This window comes from Kwoniella pini, chromosome 1 (assembly GCF_000512605.2).
Source record: "Kwoniella pini CBS 10737 chromosome 1, complete sequence".
NCBI classification, from domain to species: domain Eukaryota; kingdom Fungi; phylum Basidiomycota; class Tremellomycetes; order Tremellales; family Cryptococcaceae; genus Kwoniella; species Kwoniella pini.
Genome location: NC_091716.1, coordinates 2,910,058 through 2,929,522, shown reverse-complemented (window position 1 = coordinate 2,929,522; position 19,465 = coordinate 2,910,058). Strand labels below are relative to the sequence as shown.

Genomic DNA, 19,465 nt, shown 5'->3' with positions numbered 1-19,465 from the left:
CCTTGAAAATTGTCACTCGACCGTTCAAGCTACCCACTCACGTTACAAATCTTGCTTCGCTATTCTGTGAAACGTAATTAACACTTATCACATCCTCAATTACAGAAACCTCATCAAGCGTTACATCATTCATTTCATGTACTTTATTTGTATATTCGATCATTGTCTCGTCAAAGAAAACAATATATACATGCTGCATGTTTTGCTACCTGTCTGCACATCCTTGACCCCTAATGAGCTTCACGACGTCTTGGTGCACTTCGCAAAATATTATCGACACTATGACACAATTTTCAGTAAATTGTACTGTAGATAGACAGATGAACATATACTCACCGTAAAATCATCTCGGCAGCTTCACTAGCACTGACAATAACTTGTTTTTTCAATTTATAACTTTCAGTTACACCTAATTCTTGCATTGATGCAACTTCTCCTTTATCCATATCTAATCCAGCATCTGATTGACCTTCGTAATGTGCTGCCCTTAACTTTGTTACAAGATCACTTGAATCGTATCCTCCATTATCAGCTAAGATGGTTGGCATTTGTCTCAAAGCTCTTGCAAATCCTTCTACTGCTAAAGCTTTTTTACCTTTGACTGTACGAGCCGCTTCATCAACTTTGCAAGACATCAACATCTCCGCACATCCTCCACCAAGGGTTACTCTTGTTTCTTTGACTGTTTGAGATAGCACTGAAAGGGCATCATGAAGGGATCTTTCAGCTTCTTCGACCATTTGTGAAGTGGCTCCTCGAAGCACAACTGTGCATGCTTGACCGGCAGCAACTCCAGAGAACTTGATGAGCTATATAAGTATCATAAATTAAGCAAAGCCCTCTCGGTTTGGTGACTTGGCAGATGTGGACCGAGGGTTGGCCGACTCAGAGTGCAACTCACCTTATCCTCACCAATCATGATCTCCTCAATCAAGTCACATCGTCCAATCTTAACCTTATCAGGCGCATCAAAGGTACTTGCAATCTCACCACCTGTTACCAACGCCAATCGCTCGACACCTTCAAAGTCGGCATGTTCGATAGACATAATACCAGATTCAGCTAGGAGGGATTCAGGGTAGTTGTAAATGAGTTGTCGGTTGACGAAACATGTTACACCATGGGCAGCGATAGCTTGAACTTTCGACTTCATTTTCTCCTTTTCGGCTCTTTCCAATTCTGCTAATTTACCAGTTCCATCTACTCGTACTCTTGCACCAAAGATCTTAATTTTGTCAGTGTCCATAGCTAGATAGGATCGATTAGTCAGCTTGTGAATACTGCTTCTTAGCAAGCTGAAAGAGAACACTTACAAGTATTGGCTATTAAGATTTTGGCATTCTCTATCCTCTTAGGTGAATTAGTAGCGATTTGCTTATCGAGGATAAATCCTAAAATGAAGTCAAAGTGAGTTAGCCTCTTCCCTCATCTCCACGCAGCGGAGTATAAAGCATGAAAAGGAGACTCACCTTCATCGAGATATGAATCAGTCAGTTTACCACCAGGTTTTTTAATAATTTGAATATGTTCTAAATCTGTTGATCCTTTAAGTCTTAAAACAGCATCAACAGCAAGATTTGCGAAATATTCTTTATCTTGAGATAAAACTTTTGAACTTAAAGTAGTTCGAGCAATATTAAAAAGATCAGTTCTAAAATCTGTTTCAGAAGATGAATTATCCCTTGCAGCTTTTTCAAGTGCTTCTAAACTTGCTTTTGAAGCTATTCTAAATCCTTCTACAACAGTTTGAGGATGAATTTTTTGAATAGTAATCAATTTTTCTGCTTCCCTTAATAATTCCGATGCTAATACACAAACTGATGTTGTTCCATCTCCAACTTCATCATCTTGTACTTTTGATATATTAACGAGAATTTTAGCTGCTGGATTATCTAAATGTATAGATTTTAAAATTGTAGCTCCGTCATTCGTTACCGTTATTTGGGATGTTGAGGCGGATTCTAACAATTATCTCATATATCAGCTTCGATAGCAACAGGTCGATTGTATCTTCAGCTGAAACTTACGTAGAATCTTGTTCATTCCTTTTGGACCTAAAGTAGATTTCACTAAATCTCCCAATGCCATAGCTCCTACAAATGATGACAAACGAGCATTTTCACCTCGCTCTTCTGTAGCCTGTGCGAAGATTGACATTAGCTACTATTCGCGACTTCAGAGCGAAACAAATAGCTGAGCTCACTTCGTCAGCGAATACGTTCATCTTGACTTGTCTAGTGTGATTAAGCAGATGAGAATAAGGTATAATGAAGATTAGTCAAAAAGTACGCGGAAATCTAACTTTTGATCATGATGTAGAAAGTGGTCGAAGCGCGACTGAATCTTAGAACATTTAACATTATTCATTTCACGTGGCAACATTAAGACAAGATGTGGCATTATTCGGAAGCAAAGTGGCAAAAAGCGATACCGTGCATATAGACCTCTTCTTCTTTTGGAGCATATCACAATACATGCCAATTTGTCGGTTTAGACTATTAGGAACATCACCAGATCATGGTATGCATATCTACGCCGAAGACAATACACTACATTAGGTTTTTGACACACTTGTATTGGCATTCTGAACGGAGCAATCACCTCAAAGGCTCATACAGCTATTGAAGCGGCTGATCCTCTTGAATGAGCCTAGGTTATCATATCAGAGATAATTGGCCCTTAGATGTTGTTTAGAGCCTGCTCGGGAGGCGTGAATGGCAATCAGGTTTGCAATTTGCTCCCGACTAACATGAACGATTCGAGAGGGAATGGAAATTCAGCGGATCACTCCCAAGAGCTTTTGAACTCGAACTGAGGTCTCCTGGCTGATGTACAATCAACAGTATGTATCACAAAGCGTATAAATCATCAGGTATATAAAGGAGACTCACCCAAGGTCTGTTATTCTATGCATCCTATTATACTTTATTTTATTACCATCGCCCCTACTAATCATACAGCTTGATCACGTGACCAGCAATCTCGATCACAAAAGTCTGAAATGTGGTCAAGCGAGATGAGAGAGATTTGTTGACAATAACATTGTTTTCAAGCTGAATTATTCAAGTTTTCTACATTGTAGTAATAGAAAAGGGCACCTTTCAATCTCCAGCCCGCAAGCCTCAGCTGAAATATAGATAGAGGGTGCTTTTTTGTATAGCGATATCCATCCTCCGAATCGGCCTCGCCACCATCACCACCTTTAATCGCGCCTCAGGCGCATTCCACTCTATCCTTAGATCGATATTCCCATTCCCTGTTCCCAAGTCTGGTCGACCTGTGAAAATGACAATCGAAGCATCCAAAATCGCTACCGAGGAGGTCTTACCGAAATATACAAAGAATGAACATAATACACCGAAACATGATAAATTGGAAGGATATGAGTTTTATAGATCAATTGGAAGTCCGAAATACGTCGTTGCTCCTATGGTTGATCAAAGTGAATTGGTACGTGATCTGTTCAGATACGTTAGTGGACAATTCTTTGTTCACTAATCGTTGGTCAGATCATACTAGCTCAAAGCTCATGTATGTTTTGATTTAGGCATGGCGACTGCTCTCCAAATCACCTTTACCCCCTTCAATGGCAGGACCTAGTGAAACTATCATAACTCCAACAGGAAAGAAAATAACTCGACATGCAGGTGGAACTCACGTTAGCTATACACCAATGATACATGCGAAAGTCTTTATGGAGGCAAAAGGTGCAGAAACAGGTAAAAGAGGAGATGGTCAATTTAATTTAACTTATGATGAAGAAGGTGGTGAAGGAATCGTTGCTGGTATTGAAGGTGGTGATAGACCTGTTTTTGCTCAAGTGAGTGTTGTCTCATCGTTGATTATCCGACTATCTTGGCTCCTTGAATCAGGCCTTTCATCTTTTCGGATGTGTTTCACAGCTGATGATTTGGATGTAGTTCTGCGCAAACGATCCAGAGATCTTACTTGCCGCTGCTCAAAAGCTCGAACATAGAGTCGATGCGGTCGATATAAATTTGTAAGTAAGCTTTCCGACCGGCACGCATTGTAGCCACACGACTCCACCAAAGCTGATCTTGAACCAAATCTAGTGGATGCCCTCAAGGTATAGCCAAAAGGGGTCATTATGGTTCTTTCCTACAAGATGAATGGGATTTGGTTTACAAACTGAGTGAGTTTTCTTTTGTAACGCTGTGTTCGTGATGTCATTCAACATATCAAGCTGACCCTTTGCCGTTGATACAAAGTAAATACACTGCACGTCAATCTTAAAGTCCCAGTGACCGCGAAATTCCGGATTTTCCCATCTCTTACCAAGACATTAGCGTACGCGAAAATGATGGAAGAAGCTGGAGCGCAGATTCTGACATGTCACGGAAGGACAAGAGAGATGAAAGGGCAATTCACAGGATTAGCAGATTGGGAAATGATTAAAAAGGTCAAAGAACATGTCAACGTACCTGTCTTTGCTAATGGGAATATACTTTACTATGAGGATGTTGAAAGGTGTCTTGAGCAGACGGGATGTGATGGTGTCATGACTGCTGAGGTTAGTTTACGCATTCTCATTCCATCCAAATGTACCACGTCCCACAACAGCTAATATAATATGATTATAGGGAAATCTTTCTAATCCAGCTATATTCCTCCCACCCTCTCACCCACATTTCCACCCCCCTATAACTGTCTTGGCGAATCGATATATAGACATTGTATCTTCCCTTAAATCGCATACAGCAGGTTCAGCTATAAAGGCACATATGTTCAGGATGTTGAAGCCTATTTTAGATACTAATGAGGAACTAAGGATAAAGATCGCTCAGTGTCCTTACAGTGAAGAGATGACTGAGTTCAAGGAATTGATAAAAGGTATAGAGCAAAGGCTAGAGGTGAGTTAGCTAGAACGTCGTTAGAAAATTATAAACACTGATTTTTTTCCCTTTTGGCTAGCCTATCGTTAAAGAAGCAGGTCCATCCTTTAAACCACCACCTATAGATCCTAAAACAGGTTATAGATCATTACCTATATTTTGTGCTCAACCTCAAATTAGGGCAAAACCAATATCAACAGAAATAGGAGGTACAGAAGAATTTGTTAATAATGATGAAAATTTAAAGCCATCAACACAATCTGGAACTTGTTTATTTGATAGATCATTAAGACATGAAAAAATAAATAATAAAAATAAAGTTGAAAAATGTATAAATGAAGAATGTGGAGGAGTTGCAGCAATACGTTGTCCAACAAAAGCATGTATAATTCATTGTAGAATTAATAAAGCAATTGAAAGTGGATTAACAGAAGAAGAAGCCAAAATAGAATTTGAAAAAAATGGTTTAATTGGATTAGGATGTGAATCACATGAAGAAAAAGAAAAATTAAGAAAAGAAAGATTAGATAGAAAAAGAAAAAATAAAGCTGAATTTAGAGCTAAAAATAAACATAGAAAAAAGAATGAAAATCAAATTATTAAAGCTAGATCAAGAAGTTTAAGTTTAAGTGAAAATGAGAATGAAAATTAATAATTAAAAAGTAGTATTAATTTATAATCATAGAGATCAAACAGATTGAATGGACTTATTAAAGGTTTTTGTTTTCTTTTTTCTTTTTCCTGTTATACTGCATTATCATATATCATGTTGTTATTTTATTCCCTCTCATCAATATATTTTTATTTAATGCATTTTTCTAAATCATCATTATCATGAATTGTTAAATGAAGATCATCATGAGACCCAATATGTTAATAATATACTATTAAAACTCGCTCAATCCACTTTCCACCTCGTCACACTTTCTGTATCATCACCTTCAGCGTCTAGTAAAAGCTCCAAACTCCATACAGCTAAGAAGAGAGCTATATTAATCCATCTCCACCAAGTTTGAGAGCCACCATCTAATACTAAATTATGCAAACATTATCAGCAAGTATTATCCCAAAGCCAGTAAATACACTTACATAATAAATGAGTATAAACAGCTATTAAAATAGCTCTTCTATAACTAAGTACAATTGTGGTGATTCTCATATTCTAAAAAGTGAAAAAACAGTTCATTCAATCTGTACTCTTATTTTTCCTTTCCATGCAAAACGGATGGCATTTGTAATTTCCGAGAATGAAGAAATACGGCGACCTACTGGTGGTTCTTGATTCAAACTTTTTCCATCCCAAAATCCATCTTTTTGTTGTATTGGTGTATTATCTGCACCATCACTTGAAAATCCATCATCCCAACCTAAACTTGATTTACGTATTATAGGTATTATCCTAGCTGCCATATGTAATACAGCTACTCTATATATTAAAGATAATAATAAATGAGGAGGAAGTGTACGTGATACGCTAATAAAAGATGAAAATACAGAATGAATAGTATAATTAAATAAAGATGATATTGAATTTAATTCATAAGGTAAAGAGTTTGATTGACGAAGTGGTGACGAAGGAGAAGGTAACCATCCTGTACCGTATGTTCTAGGTCTAAAAGCACTTTCGTCAGTTTACGTTGATACCTCTAGAACCGTTTAGACTTACTCCATTGCACCTTCCACGCCGGATAACCAGGCAGAGTACTATATGCATACCGAAATTAAGCTCAGTAAGTCCGTCTATCCCTTAAAGGTTGACTTACAACTACGTAAACAAAGACCAAACTGGTCTCCAGTACATTGGTTCTCCTCAGTGTAAATCCAATAAGTGAGAGGAAGAGAACACAAGTAAGTGCACAGCCAAGTAAGAATGCTGGTAAGGTGTTTTCGGATGAAAGGGGAAAAGCCTAAAGGTGACAGGTAGATATCGGATCAGTGGAAGTACAAGTAGTACTTCATACCCATTGATGATGAACATACCTTGATCACTCCTGCTAATCCAGCACAATAAACTAATGCAGCTAATATCAAACCTAATAAACTTCTCCATTCAATCCCTATATCATCTTTTTCTTCTTCGTCTGCCCATCCTTTTCCCACTCTTCCAACCACCTGAATGACCAGCAATGTACTGATTCCTTCAAGAAGGACAAATAACGGACTAACCCATCTAAGTATTTGAGCATAAAAGAATGGTACCACATTGACCAGGTAATGTGTTATTGGAGGAAAGATGCTGTTGGACGAAGCGGTTGGTGGTGAAAGATACCAATATAAAGTAAGAAGAACTAAGAAGAACGATATGAATGGTGAGAGAAATGATAAAATCGATATTATAGGTGCAAATATCGTATTCTTGAAAGAAAGGCGAAGGGTTGAGTATATAAAGTGATGTAAGGTGAATAGAAGGGAAAGTAGTAGGAATGATGGAGGACCTATTACCAATAATGATGTTTAGCTTTGTATGACATGTACATGACGTCCTGTGGATATCGGTCATTTAATTCCTGTCATACACCTCTACTCACCAAGTAAATCCAAAGTCATAGGCAACGCTAATAATACCTGAGTGAAGGTTGCCATCCCCTGAGTGAAGGAGAAGAAAGCTGTAATGCCCATTTCGAATGGCTTTGCGTCCCTATTTTTCACCTCTCAATGGAAAGAAAGACAGGAAGACGCAGTACTCTGACTACACCTGGGCTTTGTATGATTGGTGAGCGAACAGCGAATGAAGGTGAAAGAAAAGTCAAAACATGACTTGTTCATGACGCGGTCGACTTTTACCCCAGAATTTCTGAAATTACGGTTGTTTACCGGAACATCAGGATATATAACCTTAACTCGCTGAATATTGTGTTCAATATCGAATCATATCCCGCATCCATTTTTACTGGAACTGAAGATTGCAATTTCTTGAAACTCTTCAACAGCAGAACCACCTAACTGTCTCTTTCGTTCCCCCTCCGCGTCTTGTTTTGCCTTTCTCGCCTACAATGTCGTCCCGATTGATCCCTCGATCGAGCTTGATTCGCTCGCCTTTGGTATCGCGGATCACCCGCGCAGCACCTGCTCGACTTTATAGTACTGCTTCAAGTGGTACGACGAAAAGTATTAGAACCACAGCGATCCTTTCCGTGGGATTATTAGCTTCGGCTTACGCATTATACGTATACGAAACATCTTCTTCTGGTGAATCACCTTCTGTTGGCAAAAGTTTGAACGACATATATGGCTCAACATTCGATATCAACATACGTGGGCCAAGGGGAGTACAACCATATCAATTTATACGAAAATCAGAACAAGAAGTTGAAAAAATACTTAAAGAGAATGAAAGTGGAATGAAGTTATTAGGAAGAAAAGGTAATCCTGTAATTAGATGGGATACAAATTGGGTAGGATCAAATGAACCTTGTGAAGATCGTTTTGCATCAAATATTATTCCTAGAAATTCTGATAAATTAGAAGAAGGAAGAAAAAAAGATTTGATGTTATTCTCAATAATTGATGGACATGCAGGAGATTCAACTTCAAAATTACTTGAAAAAACTTTACATCCTGTTCTTTCTTTTGCTTTAGCTGGACTTCAAGCTGGTTATTTACCTACTGATAATAAAACAAGTTGGAAAAGTTGGTCTGAAAATTTAAATCCTATTTCATGGATTTATAGTAAAGTCGGTGCTCCTTGGAATTCTGATAATGTCATAAGGACAATACAACATGCGTAAGTACCCAAATCGAAAATAAGGTGTCATTTAGCTGAATGATAGATATGGATGGTAGATATACTGAATTAGATGATCACATTTGTCAATCACCTATCAAACTTCTTTCAACTTTGAAAAACCCTTCAAATCCATCAGAATATCCTACTCCGAGACAAACGTTAGTTGCTTTGGCCCAACCTGCAGCTTCGGGTGCATGTGCCATAACGACCTTTGTCGATGCGGAGAACGACGATTTATATGTGGCCTTAGCTGGTGATTGTAGGGCTGTCGCTGGATGGCAAAGTCCCGATGGACAATGGAGATGTGATACTTTGACAGAGGATCAGATGGGCGAGAATCCGAAAGAAGTCGAAAGGTGAATAGTCTATTCAATTCGACTGCAGCAGATATAGCTTGAGAAGCATCTCAGCTCATCTTTGAGTATTTGCCGATTAGGATGCAGAAGGAGCACCCCGCTTCCGAACGAGATACTGTCATCAAAGGTGGTAGGGTCCAGGGAGGATTACAACCTACTAGAGCCTTCGGTGATGCTGTTTACAAATGGACTACAGCTCAAGGCAATGCGTAGGTCAATTTTTGGTTTTAACTCCCTTTGCACGTAGCTGATGTACAGTGTCATATAGTATTGCTGACGCATTCCGAGAGGAGAGTGACAAACCTCGTGGTGTTAGACCATGGAATCTGACTCCTCCTTATGTGACTGCTAAACCCGAGGTCACATATCGGAAATTGCAGAATAAGCAAGGCGATAAGCTGAAATTCGTTATTATGGCTACAGACGGATGTAAGTCCTCTTCAATCATCACTATAACAACAAAAGCTGAGTATACTGGTGTGTAGTATGGGATAGATTGACATCAGAAGAATCTGTATTATTGATGGCTTCATACCTTTCTCATCCGGAACACAGTGATATACCTAAAACGGAATTACCCAAGTTATACCCATTGTCACCTTCGATAGAAGAACGTCCGTATCCTGCACAAGACTTGCCACGACCTTCCGACTCTTCTTGGGCTTACGAAAATGACTCTAATGCTGCTACCCATTTAATAAGGAATTCCCTTGCAGGTGCAAATAAGAAGAATCGAGCGGAGTTATTGAGTCTGAACGGAAAGGTATCTAGGTGGATGAGGGATGATGTGACTTGCACGTGAGTACGATGAGATGTTAATTTCTGGCACCACGCGTGCTGATGACTACGATGTTAGAGTCATATTTTTCGACGATCCCGAAAAGAATGTTTGAATGACGGACGTCCGTAGTTTGGATTGCCTCTGACGCACGACCGACTTGTACAACTATACGACACAGAGCAGGAATGCTTGCATCATTCATATTGTCATACTCATGCATATGCATTAACATAGCAAGTCATAGCTATACATGAATGCATGTCCACTTCTGAGTCACACTTGTTCAATATTAGCGGATTGAAGTAAATCAATTGACCTTAGATAGCCACGTGACTGTGACGCTTTCAACCTTAAAGCCCAATCAATAATCAATATAATCAGCTCATACAAAACACACAGCAAAAAAACAACAAGACAAAGACAAAGATTTTACATTATATTCAGACTCATTTCCATTCAATAATAGATGATGCGTTAATCAACACTGACAAAGTGTCACCTGTCACTCAATATGAATGATCTAGTTGATCTCGACTGGTCAGTGCCGGGCACTAAACCAGCTCAACAAGTGACGAAACCTCTCACAGGGGGAGCCAATAATTCATTCGATCTCTTATCACTCTCCAAACCAACAACTACAGGCGGAAATACGCCGAACTATTACTCTTCAACTCCTCTCAGATCATCAACACCTTCACAAGTCAACCCTATCCTGCCTTCTCAGGTGCAACCTTCAGCTTCGCGTTTCAATGGCTCAACATCAATATCAAGAAGTAATACTCCAGTTCAAAATGCTTCGCCTGCTTCACAACAAGGAACTAGCGGAAATGGTGGATTAGACGCGTTCTCATCATTGCTTTCTATACCTTCCTCTTCTTCCGGTATCAAAAAGGATATGACTATGGCTGATAGGCAGAAAGCTTTGGAAGATGAGAAAAGACGTCAAGCGGATGAAGATAAAAAGAGGTTTGACGCAGAAGGTCATTTCTGGGAGAATTTAGGTTCTTCTTTTACCTCCAAACTTGTAGCTTCAAGTTCAAGCTCAATCAAGCCAACTGTGAAGCAGAACGATGATCTAGATGAATTTTTGACACCTACAGCAGCCGCCCCATCTAGATCGAAAACTCCAATATCCGCCTCTATTCCTAAATCTGTATCAAGTTCTAGACCTCCTTCTGCGGCGGGTACTTTCTGGGATCATCACAACTTTACAAATGGTCTGGTTCCGTCGAGTATATCAGCTCCCCTCAAAAGCAAAAGCGCTAGTCCGGCTCCCCCAATTGATCCATTTGATTTCGACTCTTTGTCCAATTCCATACAGCATCAACCTGAATCGCAGAATGGAAACTCAACCGGTCCTACAATGGACGAAGATGAATTTGACATCTTAGGCGACTTAGGAAAACCTGTCATTGCTAGACCAGAATTGTCAATTGAGGTGAGTCAATCTCTACAAGAGCCACTATTAATCCACCACACTGATCTATTATATATAGCCTACACAGTCCGGACCATCTCGCCCTCCCAGACAATCTTCAACTGATCTTTCATCTTCTCCTCCTCCACATATAGTGGGCCAGATCGTAGAAATGGGCTTTTCGCCTGCCCAAGCCCGACAAGCCTTGGCGAAGACATCAACCGGTCTAGATGTTCAAGCTGCTATGGAGGTACTACTGGGTGGTTCAAACGCTCAAGCGGAAAGACAACGTGGAGAAGAAGAATTTGATGAGGATGATGGTGATTTCGTCGAAAGAGAGAGACAGAGGCGGGAAGAAGAAGACCGAGAGAGGCGTAGGAGAAGAAGGCAAGGCCCTTCAAGGGATTCAGTCACGCCACGATCGGCTGAAGAGAGAGAGCGTGAAGCGGAAGCAACAGCTCAAGATCAAGCTGAGAAGTACCTCGCTCAGGCCTCTGAGATCGGTACGAATATGTTCAATAAAGCGACCAGCTTCTGGAATAGCAGTAAGGAGAAGGCTTTGAAGGTTTACGAAGAACAAAGAAAAGCCATGGAAGCCAATGCTGCTGCGGGAGGAAGTGGAGAAGGTAGAAAACCTGTCAAAGATGGTCGACCAAAATGGATGACTGAGGGAAACAGCGATATCAGCGATGAAATTACTGGTGATAAGAGCGGATTTAGGGACGATGATGAGATAGATGCTCTTCGTATACGGCAAGATAGGCAAAGAAACGGTGCTGGATCTTCCATCAAAATCACTGCGAAGTCTTCGACTCGTGCTAATCCCCCGCCCAACGATGCTTCCTCGTCAAGTTACAGATCTTCGAAAGAGCGAGCAGATCTTCTCTTCGCTGACGAAGCTCCTAAATATATCTCTCCTGCTCGACATCCTAAAAAGCCCACAACACCCTCTATGCCAATCTCCCGATCTCCAGTACCTGTGAAACCATTACCCTCAAGACAACTCGTCTCAGCTACACCACATCAGATTGAAAAATCGTCCAGTTTCAAGGTCAAAGGGAATGATCATTTCAAATTGGGTAGATTCGCTGAAGCGGAATCTTCCTACACAACAGCTATAACTCAATTACCTGCAGGTCATCTTTTCTTAATTCCATTGTACAACAACCGAGCAGCAGCAAGACTGAAACTTGGTGACTCCGCTCCCGCTGTCGAAGATTGTACTCTCGTTATTGATCTGATTGGACCAACTTATCATCCTAGCAAAGAAGCGGCTCTGCCCGTGGAGGTGACGAAAGACGTGAAACTTTACGATGGGTTGGTTAAGGCTTTCTCCAAGAGAGCTCAAGCTTGGGAGATGGGCGAAAAATGGAAGAAAGCCTTGGAGGATTGGGAAAAATTGTTAGGAATGGATCTCATCCCCTTAGGGTCTGGCGCAAGCAGTACGAAAAATCTGGCAGCTGAAGGTGCAAGAAGAGCACGTAAAATGCTTGAAGGTGATAGTGGAGTGAAGTCAATTGCCAATAAACCAGTCGTTAATTCTGTTGTTAAACCGAAACCTCAAGCAAGTGCCAAAACAGCGGATGTAAATCGATCTGCAGCTGTATCTGAACTTCGAGCACAAGCCAAAGCGCTCGAAGTAGAAGATGAACAACGTCTAGCTTTGAAAGATGTTATCGAATCTCGATTAAATAATTGGAAGAATGGTAAAGAAACTAATCTCCGAGCTTTAATAGCTAGTTTAGATAGTATATTGTGGGATGATATACTCAAAGGAGGTCTTAAAGTTGGAATTCATGAATTGATAAGTGAAAAACAAGTCAAAATCAAGTATATGAAAGTGATCGCCAGATTGCACCCAGACAAGGTGAGTCTTAGCGACGATTTTTGGGAAAAGCATAGGGTGCTGATGCTAATAACTGATTAATCTATATAGCTTAACTCCCAAAATACTACTGTCGAACAAAGAATGTTAGCTAACGGTGCTTTTGGAACCCTTAACGAAGTGTGAGTGGCGTTAATGGTGCTTCTAGGATACACTCGCTGATGACAGCTTCGGTAAAAAGGTGGCAGGCATTCAATAAATAGAGATGACGCTTCATCAGCATCTTCTGTTGTATCGATCGCGGAACATCCATATTGACGCGTTCTCTACTATCATCATTAGGCATATTCATGGGCAATTCCTGTGTATATAAAGACGATAATATGTAACAAAAAGTTTAACAACACAACATTTAGCTTTGTCATCCTTTCTCGTGATGCGTTTGTTCCTTTACGAAGCGTCCTTTGTTGATTCGTGCAGGTCAACACTGACTAACCGATCCACTAATACGCGTTGGGATGACGATTTGACTTTTTTTCAATGCAACAGTTCTTGTACTATCAATTAACAAAAGTGAAGCCAGCGGCAGGATATTCATACCCTATAATGCAAGGTAATCTCAATATGGCAAGACCTGTACAAGGTTATTCACCACCTCAACAACCTATAGTTCCGCGAGTACAACCTTCAGTTTCATCTATACCACTAGTGGGTTCATATACAGGCGCATCTGGAGTTACACCTTCAATTTTACCTGGACCATTTATTTTATTAATAATTTTACCTTTAATTCCATTATTATTATTTTCATTAGGAGCAAGACCACCTAATACATCAAATTTACCATTTTCTAATTCAGATATATTCACTACTGGTGCTTTTTTAACTATTACTATGATTATCGTTATTTGTCTTGGAGTTTATCCTGAAGCAGGAGGAGCAGTTTGGGAATTTATAAAAGATGGTAAAAATGTACAAAGTGAATATTTGAAAAAAGTTAAAATGTTGGGCGGATTAGTAGGTGATACTCCTCAACATATATCAAATTCTCATGAATTGGGAAAAATGGAATGGATTTGGAAATGGACTTTTGATGAAAAGTACAAAAGATGGATTAAAATTAAAGTTCTAGCTCCAGTTAGACAGGGTCATATAACGCCTAGTAAGTTGATTTAAAAATTCGCAATTCTTTCAAAAAGTCATTATTTTTGAGATTGAATGATCATTTCTTGAATTTCAGATCATAAAGGAATTCATAATTTAGCTTCAAAACATTTAAATACATTAAGAAATACATTTCCGAATTATTATTCAGAATATAAACCTAAATTAATACATTCATTATTATTTATAAGTTTTGGAATTTTTATATCAATTTTACTAATTGGTGAAATATTAAATTCAGCATATGAAAAAGATTTAAAAAACTCTTCTTCTTCTTCTTCATCTGATGAAATTAAATCCAATTCTTCAAGTTGGGTAGAAAGAGAAATTCGAAAAAGAAAAAAAGAAAAACCTGAAGAAACTTTAAATAGAATTAAAATTGAAAATAAAAAAGAAATAGAAAATTATAAAAAACTTAATGATTCAGAAAAATTTGAAAAATTTCAAAAAAAACGTGAAGCTGAAATTGAAATTTTGAAAAAAGAATTGAAAAAGAGGAAATTGCCTTTAATTGGTTTAGATGAGAAGAAGAAGAAAGATAAAAAATCAAAGAAGGAGGAAAAAAAGTCTAAAGAAGAGGATGATGAACTTGAGAAGAAGGATAAAGGTAAAAGTAGAGCTGAAAAGGTCAAAAGACTGTTGTCAGGTAAAAAGGCAACCAAAAAATCATCATCAGAGGATATTGGAAAAGCTGGACCTGGTTGGGAAATTGCTGATCCCTCTTTAGCTCAAAATACATTAGCTAAGAGCGAGATGAATGCTCAGCAGATGGCTGCGAAGCTGAAAGCTGGTGGATAATTCAATTTACACATTATACCTTATGTAATTTTAATATCACTCACGACAAAAGGCCGAATCTTGTTTCGAGCAGCACTGGCAGAACTGACACCTATAAAAGTTCGACGGAAGCGCACATTATGTTCAAGCAGTTCAACTGCCCCTCATCCTGTTAATTTAGTATCTTACTCATCAAGCATGAGCACTACAGCGGACAAATATTCTGCCTTTGTCCTTCCTGATGGTATATGAAGCTACTTTCATCAATCTCTCACTTGTTCCTGCGAACTTAGATGTATTCAAGCATAATACCGTAAAGTTCCTCGCGATTATGCAAAATAACCTTCTCTCCTTGTACCTTTGTTTGTTCTGGATACGCGAGACCTGTCGATACAGAACCGGTACTGATCTGACGCGTATCAAACAATATATGATACCCTGAAAAGATAGGTTATTACCCATATAGAATAGAAAGAAGTCAGGCCAAAATCCCAATAGACGAAAACAAATGCAGGTCCTTGTAGAACATCAAGAACGGAAGTGTACTCCGCTTAAAGCATCCTCATTGTGAAAGCCACCGTCTATCTAGGCTCAATTGTAGGACAACCTCCAACGACGACCCACTTGTCCCAACATAGAAGGAGATCAAAGAGATGTTAATCAAGCAATTATTGGGTTTTATCTCGCTTTTCAACGTGATATACGCTCAATCTTTCATAGGCTGTGTCGATAATATACCAAGTGATACCACCAACGTTGAAGTTCAGGGGGATTGTGATGTGAGTTTAAGACATGCCACTCATGATCACATCATGAACTTCAGAATGGCAATACTAACAATTATATCTTTGTTTCACGCAGAGCACTTGTAAATCGTTAGGATATGAATATTCTTTTTGGTCTGTTTTTGAAAAAGATTGTGAATGTGGAAATTCACCTCCTAAAACATTCATGTACAACGTAGCTCAAAATGAATATGGTATATGTCTTCCATATGATCATGCAGTGAGTTGAACTTTTTTCTTTATCGATCGTGACTTAAATACTCAATTTGCATTTTTGCAGGTTACGAAAATACATTCGACATTTCAATTTCATTTATGTACAAAAACAATTGAACTTCCTTCAACATCAATAATAAAATCTAAAACATCAATAGTTAATACAATGTCGGAATGTTTTGATTCATGTCCTGAAGCTGATTATGTAGGAATTGCACCTCAATGGGTTAAGGGCACATATGAATGTAAATGTGGTGGAATGCCAAAATCTTATTTACCTGTAATCTGTGCAGAAGGTACAGTATATGGATATTCTAACCCTTCCTCAAAAGGAAATAGAAGAAAATCTAAAGGAAAAGCAGTAGCTGGAGCTGCAGCAAAAGCAAAAGCAAAAGCAAAAGCTAAACCTATACCTGTTGGAGCTGGAAAAGGGGGAAACAAAAAAGTCAAACCGCAAAGATTGGGTAAACAACAACAAGTAGAACAAACTATACCTGTAAAAGGGTATGGTAGTGGTGAGAAAGAAATAAATCGATATGATGGTTTGTGAAATTATTCTTGTATATATGGTTGTCTTGGTTCAATGGTTTAAGCTGTATTTTTTTAACCTTAACTCTAAATGAAGAGAAACAGTATGTAGCAAATTTCGTATGTATTAGTAGCTATCAACGGGTAGCATCTGGCTCGGAGAGATCACTCGTTTTCTTTCCAGTGACTCGACCCAAACACCATGAACAATCTCGAGCCCATCATCATCTTCATCATCATTGTTCTCCTCTCTGTTTTAACCATTTAGCCGGATCTGATACCGGCCGATAAGGGCGTTGTCACAGGTTACGTTACCTCCACCTCAATGAATCACGTATGAATATCTGCTACAAGTACCGTAAAATAGATTCATCAACTTCATAACTCGTTGAATCCTTCCAATCAAGTCAGGATATGTTTACCACCGCGCACATACTGCGTTTGAGTAGAGCCAGACCTCCGGCTACAGTAAGGCTCTACCTTCGATCTGCTTCAACTTCGCCTGGAGCAGTTGAAGGTGAGGCTCCTTTCATTGGATGGAGTGTGAGATCTCCTCGAGATGTAAGTCTTGATCATCTTTGCCTTTTGTGTATTAATCGTAAAATTAAAACATTCAATAGCTTTACAACCATCTTTCGAAATATGTTGTAGGTCAGGAGAAGGCTAAGCGGACCTTATCTGTAGCGTGAGTAACACCACTTCTTTGTATTGAAGCAATTGGTTAATTCCAGAATGCCGTAGTATATTCAATCATTATCATCGGATATCACCTCGTTCACCTTCTCAGAATCAACCTCAAGCTTCAGCACCACAATCATCACCTCGGAGAGAACCTCCGCCTATCATACTTGATCCACCTATATCGACTTCTCCTAGAGTATGGGAACGTCAAAGAAGGAACAAGGAGGACGGGGATCAGTCAATATGGGATCCAAGTAGGGGTGGAAGTCAACTTGAGGATGGTCATAAAAGAGATGCGACCAAAGTCACAGGTGCAGAAGGTACAGATCCGACTTTGACACATGATCTTCTCACGTTAAGATCTAGAGAAGGTCAATGGGGTAAGTCTATTCTTCAGCTTCCCCGCCTAAATTGAGTTGCAAGCTAATATTAAGATGTATAGCGAGAGATGGGTACTTTAGTGCTAAGCCTCCTCCACCTTTACCTTCCTTACTTGGACAATCAATGAAAAAACGAAAGTCATCTATCGATGTCGAGGGAAGTAAAGGAAGAAGAAGGAAAGATGCCATGGAAATCGAAGTAGAAGCTAGATCAGCCTCAGTCCCAGATGAAACACACGGATCTGAAGCATCGAAAGAGGAAGTTATCATTGAGAAGAGTAACGTACTCATGGTGTGAGTGCTGTACTGCTAGCCAGGTTGAGATCGAGGTGAAGCTGATCTCGAACATTTCTTGTAGTGGACCAACAGGTACAGGTAAAACATTGATGGCTAAAACGTTAGCAAAGGTACTGGATGTCCCGTTTGCGTGAGTAGAATACGAATCGAAAATCCTCGTCCTGAGCCTTGGGAGGTGTATTTTCTGACAGTCCTTGTCGTCCGTCGTAGATCATGCGACGCCACGACATATACCCAAGCAGGATATGTTGGAGAGGATGTAGAGAACTGTGTCTTGAGATTGTTACAAAATGCAGAGTATGATGTCAACAGGGCAGAGTGAGTTCGATAGAATATTGTCAAACTGAATTCGGTATACTGACTATGATCAATCAATCTCGGTTCTTAGAGTCGGTATAATACATATAGATGAAATTGATAAGCTATCTCGTCGCGGTGGAGGTGAATTAGGTTCATGGGGTGGGGGAAGGGATGTAGGGGGAGAAGGAGTTCAGCAAGCTCTGTTAAGGCTGCTGGAAGGTACTACATTGACGCTACAAGCTAAAGGTCCAGCAATCTCTTCAACACCCTCTAGTCCACCTAACAACACCAATAATCTCGGAGGTAGCGGACCAAGTTCTCCAGGAACTACATTAGGTCCAAAAGCTGAATCAAAAGCCGCTTACGGTGACCCACCGGGATGGGATCCGAACAATCCTATGAACAGAGGGTTGGGAGGTAAGAAATCAGTGAGAGAGGGATTACCTGGTTTTAGTAGTGGAGGTGGATCTCCAGGTAAGCTATTGCCCCCCTTATAAGGATTCAAGCTGTGTAGCTGATTTTTGTGCACCTGTCTCTCGTGATTAGGGGGGAAAGGCGAGACTTACGTAGTGGACACATCAAATATCCTGTTCGTGCTCTCTGGGGCTTTTGTAGGATTAGACCAAATTGTAAATAGACGACTGGGTAAAGGCGTAAGTCTTCGAATCAACCGGTACATATCTGTAGATCTATTCTAATCTGGTATATAACAAATACAGTCAATAGGTTTTGGTGCACCTCTACCGAAGAGTATAAGTCACGAATCCTCCACAAAAAATTTACCTTTGACTGGTCTTTCAACGAGCGACTTGACTACATATGGTCTTATACCTGAGTTCTTGGGTAGATTGCCCGTCATATCAATATTGAATTCCCTTACTTTGGATGACATGATTCGAATTTTGGTGGAACCTCGAAATGCCCTGATCAAGCAATATCAAGCATTGTTTGAGAAATATGGAAGCCAATTGCGATTCACGGATAAAGCTATACATGAAGTGGCCAAGCTTGGATTAGAGCGAGGTGGAGGTGCGAGAGGGTTAAGAGGTATATTAGAGGAAAGTCTAGCAGATGCAATGTTTGAGGTTCCTGGTTCTGTAAGTTTTATTTCTAGACTTTTTGATTGAGTAATAATTCGAGTGAATCGCTGCTTAAATTCTTCTTGACGATTTAGTCGGTCCGTTATTGCCTGATCACTGAAGCCGTCATTAAATATCAAGAACCCGCTTTGTACTTCTCTCGAGGTCAACGTATGGGGTATTTACAAGCAATAGAAAATGAAGATGGTGTGAATATCACTGCACAAGAAATTGAGGATTCCGAATTCGAACCTGAACGATTGAGTGCAACGGGTTAGGCTTTACACTTGTTTGTAATA

General features: G+C 39.6%; 8 protein-coding genes across 8 annotated transcripts; 6 read left to right on the top strand and 2 right to left on the bottom strand.

Annotated features, from left to right (window-relative positions):
• Positions 1-230: 230 nt before the first annotated feature.
• On the bottom strand, positions 231-2,224 carry I206_101115 (T-complex protein 1, beta subunit; the record flags this gene model as incomplete). The annotated part of the gene is made up of 7 exons (XM_019151991.1): positions 231-279; positions 337-809; positions 902-1,248; positions 1,314-1,391; positions 1,470-1,961; positions 2,028-2,139; positions 2,204-2,224. The coding sequence occupies 7 exons, from the start codon at positions 2,222-2,224 to the stop codon at positions 231-233; spliced, it is 1,572 nt and encodes a 523-aa protein (XP_019014129.1).
• Positions 2,225-3,285: 1,061 nt separating this feature from the next.
• On the top strand, positions 3,286-5,505 carry I206_101114 (uncharacterized protein; the record flags this gene model as incomplete). Its single annotated transcript, XM_019151992.1, has 7 exons — positions 3,286-3,450; positions 3,548-3,820; positions 3,921-4,000; positions 4,074-4,153; positions 4,230-4,531; positions 4,602-4,871; positions 4,933-5,505. 7 exons carry the CDS (start codon positions 3,286-3,288, stop codon positions 5,503-5,505), a joined length of 1,743 nt encoding a protein of 580 aa, XP_019014130.1.
• A 246-nt stretch (positions 5,506-5,751) lies between these two features.
• On the bottom strand, positions 5,752-7,472 carry I206_101113 (uncharacterized protein; the record flags this gene model as incomplete). Its single annotated transcript, XM_019151993.1, has 7 exons — positions 5,752-5,885; positions 5,943-6,015; positions 6,123-6,465; positions 6,520-6,557; positions 6,617-6,760; positions 6,834-7,288; positions 7,382-7,472. The coding sequence occupies 7 exons, from the start codon at positions 7,470-7,472 to the stop codon at positions 5,752-5,754; spliced, it is 1,278 nt and encodes a 425-aa protein (XP_019014131.1).
• Positions 7,473-7,846: 374 nt separating this feature from the next.
• Positions 7,847-9,829, top strand: I206_101112 (uncharacterized protein; the record flags this gene model as incomplete). The annotated part of the gene is made up of 6 exons (XM_019151994.1): positions 7,847-8,577; positions 8,637-8,936; positions 9,017-9,145; positions 9,205-9,365; positions 9,422-9,734; positions 9,793-9,829. 6 exons carry the CDS (start codon positions 7,847-7,849, stop codon positions 9,827-9,829), a joined length of 1,671 nt encoding a protein of 556 aa, XP_019014132.1.
• A 399-nt stretch (positions 9,830-10,228) lies between these two features.
• On the top strand, positions 10,229-13,222 carry I206_101111 (uncharacterized protein; the record flags this gene model as incomplete). The annotated part of the gene is made up of 4 exons (XM_019151995.2): positions 10,229-11,155; positions 11,214-13,001; positions 13,071-13,141; positions 13,201-13,222. The coding sequence occupies 4 exons, from the start codon at positions 10,229-10,231 to the stop codon at positions 13,220-13,222; spliced, it is 2,808 nt and encodes a 935-aa protein (XP_019014133.2).
• Positions 13,223-13,583: 361 nt separating this feature from the next.
• I206_101110 (uncharacterized protein) lies at positions 13,584-14,921 on the top strand (the record flags this gene model as incomplete). The annotated part of the gene is made up of 2 exons (XM_019151996.1): positions 13,584-14,121; positions 14,200-14,921. 2 exons carry the CDS (start codon positions 13,584-13,586, stop codon positions 14,919-14,921), a joined length of 1,260 nt encoding a protein of 419 aa, XP_019014134.1.
• A 632-nt stretch (positions 14,922-15,553) lies between these two features.
• On the top strand, positions 15,554-16,451 carry I206_101109 (uncharacterized protein; the record flags this gene model as incomplete). Its single annotated transcript, XM_019151997.1, has 3 exons — positions 15,554-15,679; positions 15,762-15,905; positions 15,966-16,451. 3 exons carry the CDS (start codon positions 15,554-15,556, stop codon positions 16,449-16,451), a joined length of 756 nt encoding a protein of 251 aa, XP_019014135.1.
• Positions 16,452-16,843: 392 nt separating this feature from the next.
• Positions 16,844-19,444, top strand: I206_101108 (uncharacterized protein; the record flags this gene model as incomplete). The annotated part of the gene is made up of 10 exons (XM_019151998.1): positions 16,844-16,990; positions 17,050-17,114; positions 17,171-17,490; positions 17,553-17,784; positions 17,849-17,917; positions 17,998-18,105; positions 18,176-18,561; positions 18,634-18,740; positions 18,807-19,184; positions 19,262-19,444. The coding sequence occupies 10 exons, from the start codon at positions 16,844-16,846 to the stop codon at positions 19,442-19,444; spliced, it is 1,995 nt and encodes a 664-aa protein (XP_019014136.1).
• Between the last annotated feature and the right edge of the window lie 21 nt (positions 19,445-19,465).